Source organism: Cupressus sempervirens, chromosome 11 (assembly GCF_028749045.1).
Source record: "Cupressus sempervirens isolate cs-2001-9-10 chromosome 11, ASM2874904v1, whole genome shotgun sequence".
Taxonomy (NCBI): Eukaryota; Viridiplantae; Streptophyta; class Pinopsida; order Cupressales; family Cupressaceae; genus Cupressus; species Cupressus sempervirens.
The window spans coordinates 62,885,658-62,904,516 of record NC_143128.1 but is presented as its reverse complement, the minus strand read 5'-3'; the positions used below and the strand labels follow the sequence as shown (position 1 = coordinate 62,904,516).

At 42.7% G+C, this 18,859-nt stretch overlaps 1 protein-coding gene across 1 annotated transcript in view; it reads right to left on the bottom strand.

Annotated features, from left to right (window-relative positions):
- LOC149528260 (alpha-mannosidase-like) overlaps nt 1-18,859 on the bottom strand; it is a 344,971-nt gene that overhangs the window by 114,452 nt on the left and 211,660 nt on the right. Inside the window, exon 22 of the mRNA XM_089811746.1 lies at nt 593-658. Coding sequence (XP_089667872.1) covers nt 593-658 — 66 coding nt within the window. The remainder of the gene's footprint in view (nt 1-592; nt 659-18,859) is intronic.

The window sequence follows — 18,859 nt, the reverse complement described above, 5'->3', positions numbered from 1 at the left end:
TGACTTACCTTAGTTACCTTCCCTAGCTAAGAGTGAGTGTTAAGACATTGTAGCTTTGGTCAGATATTCGGGTACTGAATTATATGACTATAATTCTATCATCTCATATCAGAATTGAAACTCTATCTGCACTTAAAAGATTCTGAGAATACCTGTCCTCTCTTAAACATGATCATATGAGCAGATCAAATTATGCCATTGATGAGCCTCTTTGTGATAGGGAAAAGTATCGATAAGGTTATAGCAGATCAGCAATTTGCCTAGATATTAGGCAATGTTTTAACTAAACAAACTAATGATTACATTAACTAGATTGTTAAATATAAAGTCATGTCATGGGCAAACATGAGATATGTCCACTAATGACATGCCTTTGTAATCATGCCTCTCTGAGGTAATATTAATATCAAATCGATCAAACCAAGAGGGACATCAGAATTGATAAATGTTTTCTAGAACAGATCAACCATAAACAGAAATTACAAAAAAATGCTATTACATTTGCAGCAATCTCAAATCTCAACAAAGACTTAAGCTATGGAACATGATAACCTGGAAGGATTAAGCTAAGTAATTTAATTTCTCTTCTTACCGGGTAATAATTTCCAGCAATCTCTTCATGGATATCCAGATCCCATTCCTTCCTGTAATTTCTTATCTGCAATAAGCAACACAAACATGAAACTAGGTATAATAACTCAAGCCCTCTTTCACATAAGCAAATCTTTTTACCACTAGTAAATTAAATGGAAAAATAGATGAAATATGGTCTAGAAGAAACTGAAAGAATCATGGATACATAACTGACTGAAACAGTCAAAGGCATTGGTAAATATAGAGATTCTATACACAGCCAAGGAGTGCATACATATCTCAATCACATAGAGAAGAATTTTATTCTGTATTAGCTGCAATCAGATAAGAAAGCACTTTTATCTAGTAAAACAAACAGTTCACTACATTAATTGGCTTTACACTATAAATTTATTTCTCTATTTTTAGAATAAAATCCAAGAATCTCCATGTGTTTTCTTTTTATCAATAAAAGGTTTGTAATATGTAAGTTATTAACTTACTACAAAAGATGCATCATATTATAGTGGCTTTATCACAGATGATTATAAAACTTACATCTTACAGTGCCTTATTACAAAAATTGAACCCCCCAAAATTATCCACCTTCAGATATACATCATTATCAGACTACTCAAACATTGATTCACAGTTCTTTTGATTTGCCAAATGTACTTTGTAGGAAAAACCTAATACTAATATTTCTAATAATCTTGTAATTTTAGACTTGTACAAAACAACTGCTGAACTAATCTTTTTTCTCTTTTATTTGGTGGTGCTGCTACTGCACTCAATGGTCTGCTTTAGAAAACTTACATTTTTTCTTGCTCTGAATCTCCTCGTCAGATGCTCCAGCCCAGAAGACTTCGTCCCATTACTTCAAATGCTCCCTGATGAACTCCCAGCATTGCTGGACTTGAGACCATCTATAGTCCTTATCCTCAGAAGCACTCTTAATGAAGAATGGTTACCACATGTAACCACGACCCCTGCAGACATGGATTCCTTGGCCAGGAATTACCACTGCTATGTAGGCATCATGTTCTAGCACCATTCATCCTTCACACATAGCTCCATGGTTCTTACATCTTCTTTCTCACCCAACTCAAGGCACCAAGCTAAAAACATTGAGGTCACATTTGCACTTGTGCAATATTTGAACTCTGCATTCATGTATGCATCACCAAACAAAATCTTGACCGTTTCAAAAAACACTGGATTGTCAATTTTGAAAATCTTCTTCAAGTTGAAACGGTCCTCAGAGATTCTGCCCAAAAATACTAATTGCTGTTTCCTCGTCTTCAAACTGAAAGTTGCCTCCAGTTGTTGTCATGAGAGCCATCTAGTTTGTTGAGCATTTACCAAAAATCTTCATGTTGGAAATGTATGCCTTCAAACATGCACAAAACACAAAATAGAGAATCAAAAATGACAATTTAATGTTCTCTTCCACTGTATCAATCCAGTCATCCACTTGATGACGAGGGATTTGGCAAATCCTTGCTGTGTTTCCCTTATGACTCATTTAACTGCTTATCATCTTGAAAGTATCTGAGGAAAATATCATTGTCGTTGGTAGAAATTGTGTATCGGCCGACAGGTCCCTTCGGGAAGGAAATTGTGTATCGGCCGACGGGTCCCTTCGGAAAGGAAATTGTGTATCGGCCGACGGGTCCCTACGGAAAGGAAATTGTGTATCAGACGACGGGTCCCTTCGGGAAAGTTCTTGTTATGTAGCCGACGGTAAATAGTTTGTAGCGGACATAATGTATCTGGCCAATGGATACCTTCGGGAAGGTTCTTCGGAAAGTATTTATAACCCCTTCGGGAAGCATTGTATACATCTTATCATCATAGATCTTATCAGAAGCATAATGTACTGTTGATATATGCGAAAAATAATAAGAGTTATGCTGTTTGCTGTTCGGTGTTCGTGTCTATTTCCTGTGTGCGTTGCTTAATTAATCTATATGGTAAACATTTGGCGCCGTTGCCCGATGGACTTGGTACGCAGGCAGGCGGATATCAATTAAATGTCGAATCAGTTGAACAAAGATAAGAGTAAGCTGAAGGAAAAAGATGACATACGCATTGCACAAGAAAATTTAATTTTGGCTCAGCAGACAGAGCGCCGAAGGAGATTCCAGAAGATTGCCGACGGAAACAGGAGTGCCGAAGGATTGTTGAAGGAGACTCGACAACGGCTTGAGTTGGTGGAAGAAGCGAGGGAGGAGTTTCTGAACCTGCATACACCACGGGAAGAGAATCTTCACGGAAGGAGATCGACTCGCATGGCTCAGAGTGCCGACAGAGCACGAGCGTGGAGTGACCTCTTCATCTGAGATATACTTCCGGAACAAACAGCTTCGGTCGACGAACCCTCTTCTTTACCAAACAGCGCGGGTGTTGAAAACAGCGCGGAAGTCCAAAACAACGCGGGTGTTGAAAACAATGCGGAAGCAGAAAACAGCGCGGGTGTTGAAAACAGCGCGGAAGCAGAAAACAGCGCGGGTGTGCAGAACAGCGCGGGTGTCCAGAACAGTGCGGGTGTGCAAAGCAGCGCGGGTGTTCAAAACAGCGCGAGAGCTCAAAACAGCGCAGGTGCTCAAAACAGCGCGAGAGTGCAAAACAGCGCAAGTACACAACAAAACCCTCAACATACAGTGATAATGGCAGGTCCGAAGGAAAAATTGCCTAAATTTGATGGTGATGAAGCAGCTGATCCCATTCGACATTGTAAAACATGTGAAACGATCTGGAGGGCAACTGGCATAACAGATACAAACGAATGGATCCGACAATTTCCTGCTACCCTACGGGGTGTTGCGATTGATTGGTTTACTGATGCTGATCCACAGAAATTAAATAGTTGGGATAATATTAAGGAGTTCATCGCAGAATTTCAACTTTTGCGTGATGATAATGAAATTGTAGCCGAGATATTCAATACCAAGCAAAAGAAGAATGAAACAGTACGGGTCTTTGCTAGGAGATTGAAGGACTTAATCAGTAAAATGGAGAATAAACCGGCAGATGGGCTCCAGAAAAGATGGTTCATTGAAGGCCTTCACTCGAAGCTGGGGAAAAAGATGAAGATCGTGCCACCATCCACATACAATGAAGCGTATAATCGGGCAATGAACCTCAAAAGTGACCAGAAGACAAAGAAGAAGAAGAAGACCAGCTCGTCCGATTCAGATGACGATGCATCCTCCGGAGATGATAGCAGCGATGACGAAGGAAGCAACAAGAAGGTTCGTGCCCTCTAGAAGGACATGATGCGGATGATGAAGGAATTCAAAAACATGAACAAGGAAACTAACGGCAATGACCTATGGTGCACGGCATGTAAGAAAGAAGGCCATACAAAGGGATCCTGCCCGAAAGATCAATTTTGTGAAATCTGTTGAATCCTCGGACACTCGGTAAAGGAATGCCCTTTCAATTTAAAAACAAGGACACCACAGCAAGTGTTCCTGTCACAGGAGGCATCCCCGTCAGGAGGGAATGGGAACACCAGTACGGAAGGTGCCACATCAAGCGGATATAGAAATAACCGGCACGGTCCAAACAACAATAGCAATAACAACAATGGTGGCAACAACAACAATGGAGGAAGGGGTCGAATTTAGTACGATGCGAATGGTCGGCCAATTGTTCAATGCCGCGCATGCAATCTGTGGGGTCACTTCGCCCGGGAGTGCACAACGACGAACACACCGAAGCTGCTATGCCGTTGGTGTGGACCTAGAGATCATGATGATACTAAGTGCCCGAAGTCCGACATAAACTTGATTACCGTAGGGACAGACGAGGAAGAAGTTCTAGCAATCACTCGGAAGCAGGCGAAGTTATACCCTGACCCAGCGGAAGAAAAGAAGAGACTGGCAGAAGCAAGGGCAGAGATCCAAAAAGTAACACAGGTAGAAACAGCACACCTGAAGGACATGTCGAGTACTTCCGTCCGGAACTGTGTAGAACAGAACATTGTACAGCAAATATTGCAAGCCGAGATACCTGTCAGGATAAGTGATCTATTGCTCACTATGCCTCAGCTCCGATCAGCACTCACAAACATTGTTCCCGCTGCCCAACTACCAGGAGAACATGGAAGGAAGCAGGAAAGTGGAGCAAGTACAATGGACAAAAAGGAGAAGGAAAGTGGCACAAGTGCAAAAGATCCGATGTTGTTAGCCCTCTCATCCGGACGCCATCCAGCAGTCGTCGAAATGGGAATTCTCGGGACTGTATTGACGGAAACAATTGTGGACGGAGGGTCTGGTGTCAATGTGCTACCAGAAGACACTTGGAAAAAGTTGGGACAGCCGACATTATGGCCACCTACATTCCAGCTGCTAACGGCCGATCAACATGGAATCAAGCCATTGGGAGTCCTGACAGCACAATCAGTGATGATTGGAACACAGCCATTCCTGTTGGACTTTGTCGTAATCCCACTGAAGCGGAGAGGATATGATGCCATTCTGGGCCGAGGGTGGCTGATACAAGCCAAGGCAAAGCACGATTGGAAGAAAAATACTTTATCACTCGAAAGCAAAGGCCGGAAGTATGTCATCGATCTACACACTCAGATGGTTGGAGAAGAAGCTCTATCGTCAGATTCCAAAGGAGAAGATGATGAGAGGAGGCAGAGTATGCAACCCAATCAGGAGGGAGTCCTACGATTGGAAGGAGATGACGATTTGGATTCAGTAAATGGTCTTTACCACTGGCAGATAGAGGATTACGAGCTCTTTCCAAGTTGTAACATACTAAGGATCGACGAAGGTAAGAAAGAAGGAAATGAATGTCCGAAGGAACACAGAGAAGCCGATGGAGGAAATGAATGTCTAAATGAACATGGAGAAGCCGAAGGAGGAAATGAATGTTCGAAGCAACACAGAAAAGCCGAAGAAAGAAACGCAGGTATGACTGAAGCTGAAGAACAGAACATACAATACGAACCCAAGAGAAGGAAAGATTCTACTGTATGACTGCACCAGAAGAAAGTATTACGTCGAACCACAAATATAGCAGAAAGGTACCGACAGCAAGGAAGACACACGATACCGTCTGCATAGGCAACAAATAGGAAGGGCTCAATAAAAGTTGTAGCAGTACAGAGTGAAAGTGTTATTGACGGACAGAAGTGGCAGTTGACGGAGTCCATGGTACAGGGCTTCAGGATCAAACTGGGCGATATGGAGATGACACAGAACAGGCGTAGCAGGTTTCCATTTGGACAGTGGGTGTTGTACGACGATCGGAATGAGATCAAACCAAGCAAGTTCAAAATTAAATGGGTCGGGCCGTACCAGATGCGGGAAGTAAGCAATAACGAAGCAATAAAACAGTGGATGCTAGACCGAAAGGAAGTATTCGATGTAGTGAAGAGGTCGAAGTTGAATGTCTGCAATGAAAGAAGTAACGCACCCCCGTGGACGAATAACTGAGAGAAGACTGTAACTACTGTATATATGTAAATATTGTCATAATTGTTCCAGAAGTGAGATTTTCAAAAAAAATAAATAAATAAAAGTACCGTACGGATTTTGTTTGCTCACCGTACGGTTTTCACTTGGTTTTGAGTTGTACGGTTTTTAAGTTGGGAGCTAGTGTACGGTTTATTAAACTCTGAAGCACCGTACGGATTTAACCTGCTCATCGTACAAAATTTGGAGGAAGAGTACGATTTTGCAGCTTGTAAAGTCTGAGAGTTTTTGAAAGGAGCTAAAGTGAAGACAATGTACGGATTTTTGAGCTTTGAACAAAACGGGTTTTAATGTATGATGTACGGATTTTATAACAATGATGCACTGTACGGATTTCCATCATACCTGCCATACGGATTCAGGGAGGGAAACTGTTGTACAGATTTGTGGTATTCTGGTGCAGGCAGGTTATGTACGGATTTTATGTAGTCACTGTACGGCTTTTGATCTTTATCACCGTACGGACTTTTCAGATGCAGTGTGGCCGTACGGATTTATCAGATGCAGTCGTACGGCTTTTGAGTCCCTATCACCGTACAGACTTTCAGATGTAGTGTGGCCGTACGGATTTATGCAATCAGATAAGCACCATACGGATTTTTACAAGTCATATATGGGCACCGTACGGCTTCCTCAAGCACGTACGGATTTCACAATGAAGGAACACCGTACGGCGTACGGATTTCGCACATCCACCGTACGGATCTCTCAGAAGATGGAAAATGGCGTACGGTTTTTAAAGAATAAAGTTTTGTACGGTTTTTAAGGGAGAGTGCCGTACGGTATTTAGTATATGCAAGAAGGAGCACCACCGTACGGTTTTTGTAGTACGGTTTTCGCAGTACGGATTTTGCAGTATGGTTTTTTAAAGACAAGGTACGGGTTTCAAATTTGAAGTACGGTTTTAAGGCAAGGTACGGTTTCCACTTGCAAAGTTGCTGTACAGTTTTTCTATGCCTCAAAAGATTAACGTACGGTTTCTAGAACCAAAATTTGTTAATTTTCATTGTACGGATTTTTCAAGACTGGGTGGGATATTGCTGTACGGCTTTTTCAAGAGGATTGGAATACAGATTGTGTCAAGTTCGAAGCCATACGGATTTCATCACAGAAGGGTGCAGGAGGTTTTCTAAAAAAAAAAACGACGACAGAATCAAGTTGTTCAGAATGAGTGACAGATGATGCCAAAGGGAAGGGGACGCATCCGTGTTTGCACCCAGGGCACTGCCCCAGGACCCCGCGGGGGCGCTGCCCCCTGGACCCCCAGTCGTTGCAGATATCAGTCGTGGGAGTCTGACCAGTTGAGAAGACTTGGAGCTGTGGCAGGCATTGTCTGTGTATTAGAGGCACTGAGAGTAGTTGTTGGCCGGGAGGCTGTCTTGGTGGATGCGTAGAGAGCTCAGGAGGAGCTGATCATCCAGTTGGAGGCAGTGCAGTGACACTTGGCTCAAGGTACCGAGGAGTTCGAAGCAGAGGAAGCAGCACAGGTGCTATCAAGGTCAGCTTGAGGAGTCAGTATTGTGTTAGCAAAGGCTATAGATGCAACGAGATGAATGTGAAAGTAATATGGCAGATCAATATTGTTGTATTAGTTGTTTGAGTTTTGTTCTGTAGTCATCAGGAGACGACTTTTCTTTTTTGGTGGGGATGATGTCGTTGGTAGAAATTGTGTATCGGCCGACGGGTCCCTTCGGAAAGGAAATTGTGTATCAGCCGACGGGTCCCTTCGGGGAAGTTCTTGTTATGTAGCCGACGGTAAATAGTTTGTAGCGGACATAATGTATCTGGCTAACAGATACCTTCGGGAAGGTTCTTCGGAAAGTATTTATAACCCCTTCAGGAAGCATTGTATACATCTTAGCATCATAGATCTTATCAGAAGCATAATGTACTGTTGATATATGCGAATAATAATAAGAGTTCTGCTGTTTGCTGTTCGGTGTTCGTGTCTATTTCCTGTGTGCGTTGCTTAATTAATCCATACGGTAAACAATCATCAATGTTTTACAATGCATTGATTGCCTAGGTTGCCACCTATCTGTTGTCGAGTTGCTCTCCTGCAGGGTGTGATTAATTTTGAAGCCTTTAAAATTTGCCAGCTTTTGTGTTATGATTTTTAAGGTTTTGTTTAGAATCCAGTCTCGAGCTGAATTAATTATGATTCCATTTATTATGACTTGGCAGTTGCCTTCTAAATGTAATTTATCGACCTTGATTTGCTCACAAAATTTATGGTGAGCAAAGCTGCTCTTGCCTCTAGCACATTATCCATTCCATCTTCCAACCTCTGAGCATCATTATCATCCCTCGCAACAGTGTCTACTCCTGGCAGGCCAGAGTTTCCGTTTGATGTCCCATTGAAGTAAAATTTTTATTTTATCTATCCTCCTTCCACCTTGCTCCATTCCACATTATTCCATAGTTGAGAAGAAGGATTGACCTTGAAAGCCAATTAACAGGCAAAACTATGTCCATATTGTAAAGTTTATGTGGTTTCTGCTTTCAAATCAAATTGATGTATAGCCTATATAATGCTGGAGATTGTCTTCATCAATTGCAGATGAATATTAGTCCTTCCTTGTTATTATAATTCTGCAATAAAGTATATTCTGCTACTAATTTGAATGAGGCAGAGAATGCTAATGAACAGACTTCTTTGTACTTGTGTGTTCATTATCCACATTTCTATCATCATATATATAAGGTAACCAAAGGGCATGTCCCTTGAAGGGACATGACCCTATCTAGGTCGGTGCTATAATATAACTCCCATAATCGGTGCTCAACGAAGATTATGATCTGTAAAGACATTAACTAACTTTAGTTAAGGTTATCCTTAATAATCAATATCCCTAAAGAGATGCTGATAATGCCTATAAAGGAAGATATATATATATTTAATGCTAGATCAGATCTATGTGATCTATACAATCAGATCAGCGTGACAATCGAAGTTACAGTTTTAACGCTCCCTCTTAACTTGATAATCATAATCATATTGAGAGATAACATATCTAGCATCATCAATTATGATGAATAAGCATAGAATGATACTCTATATCTATTTGAATCTTCTTAGCATGTGGCATCATTGAACACATGATACTATGTCATATTACTATACCTATGATATGAAAAATCACTTATACTAGTGATAACAATATTGCAAAGAATACAATATACAGGATAAAATCTAGAGAATAATTAAATTCTTCATTTATCCAAGTTGTGACTCATAGGTACTAGCATTCCTATATCACAACATGATCCTGAGTTAAGATCTACCAGAACACAAGATAAACTCCGGAGAATAATAAAATTCTTCCTTTATCCAAATTGTGACTCATAGGCATAACAATGTCTAAATCACAATGTGATCTTGAACTCATCTAGATTTGACAATAGATCTCTACTGTTTAGCACATTATCTAAGAGATCATCATCTCTCATAATGCCTTTTATACAAGTGTTTGTCATCGGTGAATATTGTGTGGCCGACGGACCCCTTCAGGAAGGTTCTTGTTGTGGCTAACGGGCCCTTTGGTAATTGTCATGTGGCCGACAAACCCCTTCGGGAAGGTTCTTCGAAAAGTATTTATACACCCTTCGGAATCATTGTAATCATCATCATAAGCATAATGTAATGTCTCTGGCATATGCGAATAATACAAGGAGTTCTGTTGTTCTTATCTATTGTCTATGTCTATTGATTCATTTACCCCAGTATGGTAAACATTTGGCGTTGTTGCCCCATGAACCTGGAAGGAGAGAGGAATGAAGATTAATGCCAAATCAGCTTAACAAGGATCAAAATAAGATAAAGGGAAAAGATGGAATACGTACTGCGCAAGAAAATTTAATTTTGGCACAACAAACCAAATGCAAAAGGAGGTTTCAAAAGATTGTCGACGAACACTGAAGCGCTAAAGAATTGTTGGAGGAGACTCAACAGCGGGTGGAATTGGTGGAAGAAGCAAGGGAGCAGTTTTTTAGCCTGTATTCACCAAGGGAAGAGAATCCAAACGGAAGGGAATCGACTCGCACAGCTCAGAGTGTTGAGAGAGCACGAGCATGGAGTGAACTGTTCGTCCATGACACACTTCCAGAACGGAAAAATTCGCTTAACGGAGAACCTTCTTCACCAAAAAGCACAGCTACCGAAATACAAAGTGTTGGTGTTGGGATACAAAGCGTTGGTGTCAAGATACAAAGCATTGGTGCCAGAGTGCAAATCATTGGCATCGGAATACAAAGCGTTGGTGTCGGAATACAAAGCATTGGTACCGGAGTACAGAACGTTGGTGTTGCAGTACCAAACAACGCCCCTACACAACATCCAGTAATAATGGCAGGACCAAAAAAAAAATTGTCAAAATTTGATGGTGATGGAGTAGCTGATCCAATCCAACATTGTAAAACATGCGAAACGATTTGGAGGGCGAATAGCATAACAAATACAAACGAATGGGTCCAACAGTTTCCGGCCACCTTGCGGGGTGCTGCAATTGATTGGTTTGCCGATACAGATTCCCAAAAGTTAAACAATTGGGACAACATCAAAAAGGAGTTCATTACGAAATTTCAACTGTTGCGCGACGATAATGAAACCGTAGCAGAGATATACAATACAAAACAGGGGAAAAATGAAATAGTTCGAGTCTACGCCAGGAAATTAAAAGACTTGATAAATAAAATGGAAAATAAGCTGGCTAACGAGCTGCAAAAAAGATGGTTCGTCGAAGGCCTACGCCCAAAATTGCGAGAAAACATGAAGATTGTGCCACCGTCATCATACACTGAAGCATACAATCAAGCAATGAAATTAGAAAGCAAGCAGAAGACAAAAAAAAGAAGAGTAGCTCGTCCGATTCAGATGATGACACATCTTCACAAGAGGAGAGCAGAGATGACGAAACAAGCAGCAAGAAGGTCCGAGCCCTCCAAAAGGATATGATCCGAATGATGAAAGAATTTAAGAACATGCAAAAGGAGACCAAGGTTAATGATCTATGGTGCATAGACTATAAGACAGAAGACCATACGCAGGGATCTTGTCTGAAACACCAGTTCTGCGAGATCTGCTAGATCATGGGACATTCCACAAAAGAATGCCCCTTCAATATGAAACCAAGAGGACCTCAACAAGTGTTCGTGACACAAGAGGCTTCCGCGTCAAGTGGGAGCGGAAACACCAGTACAGAGGGTGACACCTCGGGAGGGTACAGAAATAATAGACGAGGGCAAAACAACAACAACAATGCCAATAATAATAATGGGAGCCGCAGTCGAATTCAGTACGATGCGAACAGACGACCGATGGTTCAATGCTAAGCATGTAATTTGTGGGGCCACTTTGCCCGAGACTGTAGAACGGCAAACACACCGAAGTTATTGTGCAGGTGGTGCGGTCCGAAAGATCATGAAGATGCCAAGTGCCCGAAATCAGGAGTGAATTTGATCACCGTCGGGACAGACGAAGAAGAGGTTCTGGCAATCACATGGAAGCAAGCAAAATTGTACCCCAACCCGACAGAAGAAAAGAAGACACTGGAGGAAGCGTAGACAAAAATTCAAAAAGCAACGCAGGCGGAGAAAGCACACTTGAAGGACACTACCGGTACCTTAGCAAGGAACTGTGTGGAACAGAACATCGTATGGCAAATATTACAAACTGAAGTACCAATCAAAATAAACGATCTGCTACTCACAATGCCTCAACTCCAATTGGCACTCACAAACATTGCTCCAACTGCTAAACTACCAGGAGAACACGGAAGGGAGTAGGAAAGTGGAGCAAGTATAGCAGACAGAAGGGAGAAGGAAAGTGGCGCAAGTGCAGAGGATTCAATGCTGCTAGCCCTCTCATCCGAAAGACATCCAGTAGTTGTCGAGATGGGAATTCTGGGAACTATTCTGACAGACATGATTGTGGACCGAGGGTCTGGTGTGAATGTGTTACCGGAGGATACTTGGAAGAGGTTGGGACAGCCGACGTTGTGGCCACTTACATTCCAATTATTAACAACAAACCAGTACGGGATCAAACCGTTGGGAGTCCCAATAGCATAGCCGGTGACTATCGGAACACAGCCGTTCCAGCTCAACTTCGTCATCATCCCGCTGAAGAGGAGAGGATATGATGCCATTTTGGGCCGAGGATGGCTCATAAAAGCAAAGTTTAAGCATGACTGGAAGAAGAATACCCTATCAATGGAGCGTGAAAGCAAAAGATTCATAATTGACCTGCACACACAAATGGTAGGTGAGGAGGCAGTGTCGTCGGATTCTGAAGGCGAAGGTGAAAAGGATGATGAGGGGAAGAAGAGAATGGAACCTGATGAAGGAGTATTGAAACTAGAAGGAGGGTCGAGTGAGGACGACCTAGACTCGTTGAATGGCCTTTTCCACTGGCAGATAGAGGACTACAAGCTCTTTCTGACCTGTAATATGTTAAGGGTCGACGAAGGTAAGAAAGAAGAGAGAAATGAATGTCCAAAGGAATACAAAGAAGTGGAAGAAGGAAAGGCGGTTAGGACTGAAGCTAAAGGCAAGAACATACAGTACGAACTCAGAAAAAGAAAAGCTTCCACTGTACGACCATGCAGAAAAAAAATGTTACGTCAAACCAGAGATATAGTAGAAACGTGCCGGCAGCAAGGAAAACACATCATATGGTTTGCACAAGAAACAAAGAGGAACGGTTTAATAAAAGCTTCAACAGTACGGAGTGAAGGTTCTAATATCAAGAATACAATTATCGATGGCAAGGAGTGGCAGCCGACGAAATTCATGGTACCGAGTTTTGGAAACAAACCGGGCGATATGGAAAACCTGAGGGAGAGATCGTGTAACTTAAATAAACTTGATGAGCGACGAATGTAGGCACAATGGGCCACCAAGGTGATGCAGAACAAGCGCAAAGCGTGGTATGATAAACACCTGAAACTAAATAAGTTTCAATTGGGTCAGTTAGTGTTGAAGTATAAGATGCAGAATGAAATCAAACCTGGAAAGTTCAGATTGAAATGGGTAGGACCATATAGGATACGGAAAGTTGGTGATAACGAAGCAATGAAGTTATGGACAGTCGACAAGAAAGAAGTACCGAGCAGGGTGAATGTGTCAAAGTTAAAAATCTATCATGAAGGGAATAGTTCCCCATCGACGAATAATTGATTTATCAAAAAAAAAAGAAGTTGAAAAAAAAAAAAAAAAAGAGGAAAATGAAGTTGTCGTTCAATAAGTTAAGGTGTCCTAAAGACACCGTACGGTGGACCCATGAATCGTACGGTCTTAGCACCCATAACCCCGTATGGATTTAGAAGTTCACGTTCCCAGTTGTCATACGGAATTGAAGAATACAGGTTGAAGGATAAAGGTTGGCGTATGGATTTAGAAAAATAAAGTTGTCTGGAGCATACGGATTTTGGAATTGGCTTCCCTGTTTGGTACAATACGAATTGGGAGGTTAAGCTTTCTGATACGGATTTTGGATTTGGTTTGCTTCAGTACAAATTTGGTTTGCTTCTATATGAATTGGAGATTAAATTCCTATTTGTTGTTCGTACGGTCTTAGCTAAGAAAGATACAATACAGCCTAGTTATTCAAGCACCGTACGGCAGGAAAGGAGATTTGAGAAGAGGCATAAACATCAACCATACAGCCCCCTACCCGTATGGCTCTCTACAAATGAAGGCATTCTAAAGTTTTGGATTGTACAGATATATGAGGGCCTCCTAGAGACACCATAGGGCACTGTGAAGTTCTCCAGACAAACAAACACCATATGGATATCTGAGGGCCTCCTGAAGACAGCACGGCAATATGAAACCCAACAAGAGCCAAATCACGGTACGGCAAAGTGGAGCATAGTTTTCCTGAGAAGCATCGTATAGCATTTTAACTCTTATCACCGTATGGAAGAACGTATTAAAGATTTTCTCACCGTATGGACTTTAACATAGCATTGTACAGGTTCCTTTTGATGTGTCCGTATGGCGATTTCTTGAAGGAATAGCTGATGTGTTTGTATGGCAATTTTGTGGAAGAATAATTGATGCGTTTGTATGGAAATCCATGCTGTGGCTGTAGTTTGGCAGCGCAGAAGAAGGGTGACAGGAGGTTTTCTATAAAAAAAATTTTAAAAAAAGTCGACAAATCAAAAATGTTTTCGGGAAAGTTCTTGTTGTAGCTGACGGGCCCTTCAGTAATTGTCATGTAGCCGACGGACCCCTTCCGGAAGGTTCTTCGAAAAATATTTATACACCCTTTGAGATCATTGTAATCATCATCATAAGCATAATGTAATGTCTTTGGCATATGCGAATAATACAAGGAGTTCTGTTGTTCTTATCTATTTTCTATGTGCATTGATTCATTTATCCCAGTACGATAAACAGTGTTCATTATCTTAGATATCGTCACTTCTTAAATAATGAATACAAATGGTGGAGCCCATAACAATCAATAGCTTGACAATAAAATTATTTTATTAATAATTTAAAGAATACAAAATGTTTCATAATTCAACCATACCAAGTCTTTTCCTAATGTGATCTATCTTCACGCGAGAAAGAGGTTTGGTAAGAATATCTACTGTTTGATCTGCAGTAAAAATGTATTCTAATTTTACAGAATTCCTATCAACCATATCTCTTACATGATAGTAAAGAATTTCAATATGCTTGGACCTGTCATGAAAACTGGATTCACAGAAAGCTTAATGGAACTCTGATTATCACAATGAATAATAGTAGGATTCATAGGCTGACCAAATAATCCCACAAGAACTTTCTAAGCCAAACTGCCTCCCGAGAGGCCATTGTTGCAGCAATGTATTTAACTTCTGTGGAACTCTGTGCTACTAATGCCTGCCTTTTGCATATCCAAGATATCATTGCTGAAACAACATCCTCAAGTGCTTTTCTTATCAGTAACGCTTCCAGCTCAATCTGAGTTTGTGTACCAATGAAGGTCGAAGTCAATTCTCTCATACTCGACCCTGTAAACAAAGATTTTAGGGTTATGAGTTTCAAATCCTTCAGGTTGTTCCAAATATACCTCTTTTGTAATATTTCCATCTGATTTACTTTCCATCCCATTGATGCTGCAATAGCTAGGAGTGTTCTAACAGAGATGTATTTGGCAACTTGGAGCAAAGGTTTCTTCATAAACAATTCCCTTCTTCTGAGAGAATCCTCTAGCTACGAATTGTTAGCCGACTGGATGGTTCCGGCGGTGTTTTCTATTTTGTAGCCAACGAGCCATACAGGTAAAGAAATCAACGCATACAGACAATAATAACATAATGCTATTTGTAATAGTAGATGAATGATGATTTACAATGATCCCAGATGGGCTATAAATACTACCGCCGAACCTTCCCGAAGGAGTCCGTCGGCCCCAATATTACATCCGCTACAAACTATTTACCCGTCGGCTACAAAATAGAAAACACCGCCGGAACCATCCAGTCGGCTAACACCATCCCCCCCAAAAAAAAAGTCGTCTCCTGACGACTAACAAAATTAGGAGACAACTTACAGAGCACAGAAGAAATACTAGAGAGATGGGGGCATCCCAGAAGTGTGTTGTTGGCGACGTAACTCGTACACCTGCTCTGTTCTGATGCGAAGATCTGTTTGAATCTAAGAGTTAACTTCAACGGCCTCCTTTAGAAGAAGCGCCGCATCCATAGCCTGGCTCCTAGCTAACTGCATCTCGTGCTCAGCCGCATCCTTATCTCGAACCGCTGCCTCCGTACCTTGCTTAGCCACGTCCCTCTCCTGCACCGTTGCTGCCAAATCTACTAGTAGTGCTGCCCATTCTGTGGCCCATGCTGCCTGTTGGTCGGCCAAGTCAGCGGCTAACTTCTGTCTAGCCTCACTCTCAGCTGCCAATGATCTCTCTGCTGCAACCCTGTCCGCCTCTGCACACCGACGACCATAGTAAACATCTTTTTATAATCCCACAATCTCATGTGCCAGCTTCATCATAAGGGTGTCACTGGGTCCCAACTCCAGCTCAGTGGCCCAATCTGCCAACATCTCAGCTGTCTCCGTCGCCGGCCAACCCCTGTCTACAAAGCAAGTTTGAAATCGTCGAGGACAAATCCCACGAATATATGCTCTGATCAAGTGCCACTCCCTCTGCCGAGACAAGGCCTGAATTGCCACATCGTGTCCCTTCTTCAATGCAGACTTCATAACCCTGAGGTAATCCCAGCACCTGTCCTCATCCGACCCATAGTCCTCCTTGGCGAAGGCCTCCAATGACCATTCCACATCACTGTTCTCCTCCTCATCAGCAAGAACCATGCCCACATCCGGTGCCACCTTCTCTGCTGTTGGCGCAACCACGGCATGCAGCATTCCCTCCTCCTGAAGCTAAGGCTCTGGTACTGCTGGTGATGTTCCTGAACGCCTAGGAGATTGAATGGACACACCCTGCTTGGCAAGAGTGAGTCGGAACTGTTGCCTCAAAAACTCACTAGCTCTATCCATCACCTCCGGTTGGTCAGACTGCGCGAGCTCCATATTCTCCTCCGGCACTGGCCGAGCTAACTCGGCCTCTGCTAAAAAAAGATGATGAAACGGTGACCACTGCATCACAATCAATGACCTCCAACCGAACCTGCGGCTCAGACTCTGGCGGTGGCAACTGTGCTCTTGGTGGAACTGCGACAGTGACATCTGCTAATACAACTGGAATCACCTCCGCTACAGCCGTCGGCAATGACTCGGCGACCGTCCGTGCGACAACATCTGTCACTGCCTGCGGAACCATCTCCGTCATTGTTCATGGGACATCTGCCTCCGTTGGAGGAGTCATAAGGACCGGGGCATGGCGCTGACCAAACGCCGGAATGACTGTGGAAAAGGTAGTCAAGTGCGCTGAAGTTGACAGCTAAGGACGGGTAAAGAATGTGGGCCCACTACCCGCTGCCTCACCATCAACTTCCGCCGATGTGCTCACCTCTTCTTCGACGAACTCAGCCCTGTCACTCATCGAAGTGCCCTCCCATCCACTATCTTTCTCTCCGGAAGCAACCAATCCACGGAGTACTTTCTTTTGACCTGCTGCTAATCCTCCTATATCCAAGTGTCGCCAGTGGAATATGGGAGGCTCCCCGTCTACCAACTTGCCCCTTGGAGGAGCCTCAAAGCCATCCATTGGAATCTGGCTAGCTGCAACCTCTAGAAACAGCCCGATGGCATGGTGCGGCATAAAAAATGTTCGATGCTAAAGCGTCATGAATTCCTCCATCCTGTCGGCAAGCACTGAGGCCCAATCATATACCACTCCCTGCATGATACCATTCATAAACACAATCTGCAGCAATGCTATATCCGAAGCTCGAGTGGCGCCTGTCAACCTGCTCTTGATGACGTCCATGATACACCGCCAATGACCCTCCTGAATAAAGTCCCTGCGAAGCCCTCTACACTTGGTCCCCTGAACCGATGTCTCCCTCTCCACGGGTGTAAGGTCCCTACACACTAGATCTATCCAATGCTCCTTTTGTTCCCATGACAGTTTATGATTCTTGATTTCCACTTTCCTCCCATCGGGGCCAGGGATGTCGTAAACCCTAGTGAAATCCCTAGGTTTAAAAGACACTGTTATCTGATGCTGCTTGTACAGGAATGTACTCGTTCTGCTTCGGGTGTTATATGTCTTTATCATAGTGCGCAATACTGATTCAAACAACCAGATGGAAAAGATGGGAAGCTGAATAGCCCAATGTACCTGTGCCCTCATCAAAATCTATTTAATTTGGTCTGCCTCAGGGGTCTCCTGCCACCACTTCCGGCATTCGCTTCCACTAAGACTCTCAAACTGGATGGTGAGATAAGTGAGTTCCTCCTTGGTCTTCTGTTTCTTGCTACTGGAACCGAAAGGGCCTACAACTCGAATTCTCGATGCCAAAACTCTTGAATTCTTTTCCATGTTAGCTGCCAACTGACTCTTCCACGGCTTTCGCTTGCCTGCCAATTCCATATGAAGGGGGCCTCTTATTTGTTATTTCTTATGTAGTTCCGCTTACTCCCGCAGCAACCCAATGAAATTTTGCAGAAAACTACCTGTCCAATCCCCTACAGGCCGAGAGGAAGAGAAATATGTGCAAAGTGTATTTAGAGTATTCGGCAAAGAATCCCGTCTGGAGGAGAATGTGAACTCAACAATTTTATTGCTGTTGTGATGAATGCACAAAATCTCCCTGTGTTGTCACAAAACCGCCCTTAACATGCACAGCATTCTCCTTTTTACTCCTCTCGCTTCTACTGGCCCGGACCACAAAACTGTCACGATGGCGTCATGCACTTCTGTAGGATGAGAACATGAGCACGCACGAGAAGCGACCAAACCTTATGCAGCTATTCAATATCCTTCAAAACAATACAAAAAATGCTCACTCTAGTGTACAATCTTGATGCCGTCATCGCTGACTCTAACTTTGAACAACGCATTAGACAAATATATCAAAATGTTGTAGATGGCAATTTTCTGTAGTCGTGAACTATTAAGTCCATCCAAATATTGCAGAGCTTCAATAAAACTTATATAATTAAATGTTGCGGGCCTTCAAATTCACCAACGGTTCAGGGCATTTCTTTCAAACTTGTGTAATCTATACATTTTAAAACCAAATTCCTTTCATTCCTTTGAGCTTGTACTAGTGATGAAATTAGGGACATCGAGCAGTGCACTCGTGCAATCTCATCTGCTCGCAGCCTACCATCGTATGTTTTTTTTTTGCTGAAGTCTGTGGACGGCGGAGTTCTTCTTGCCG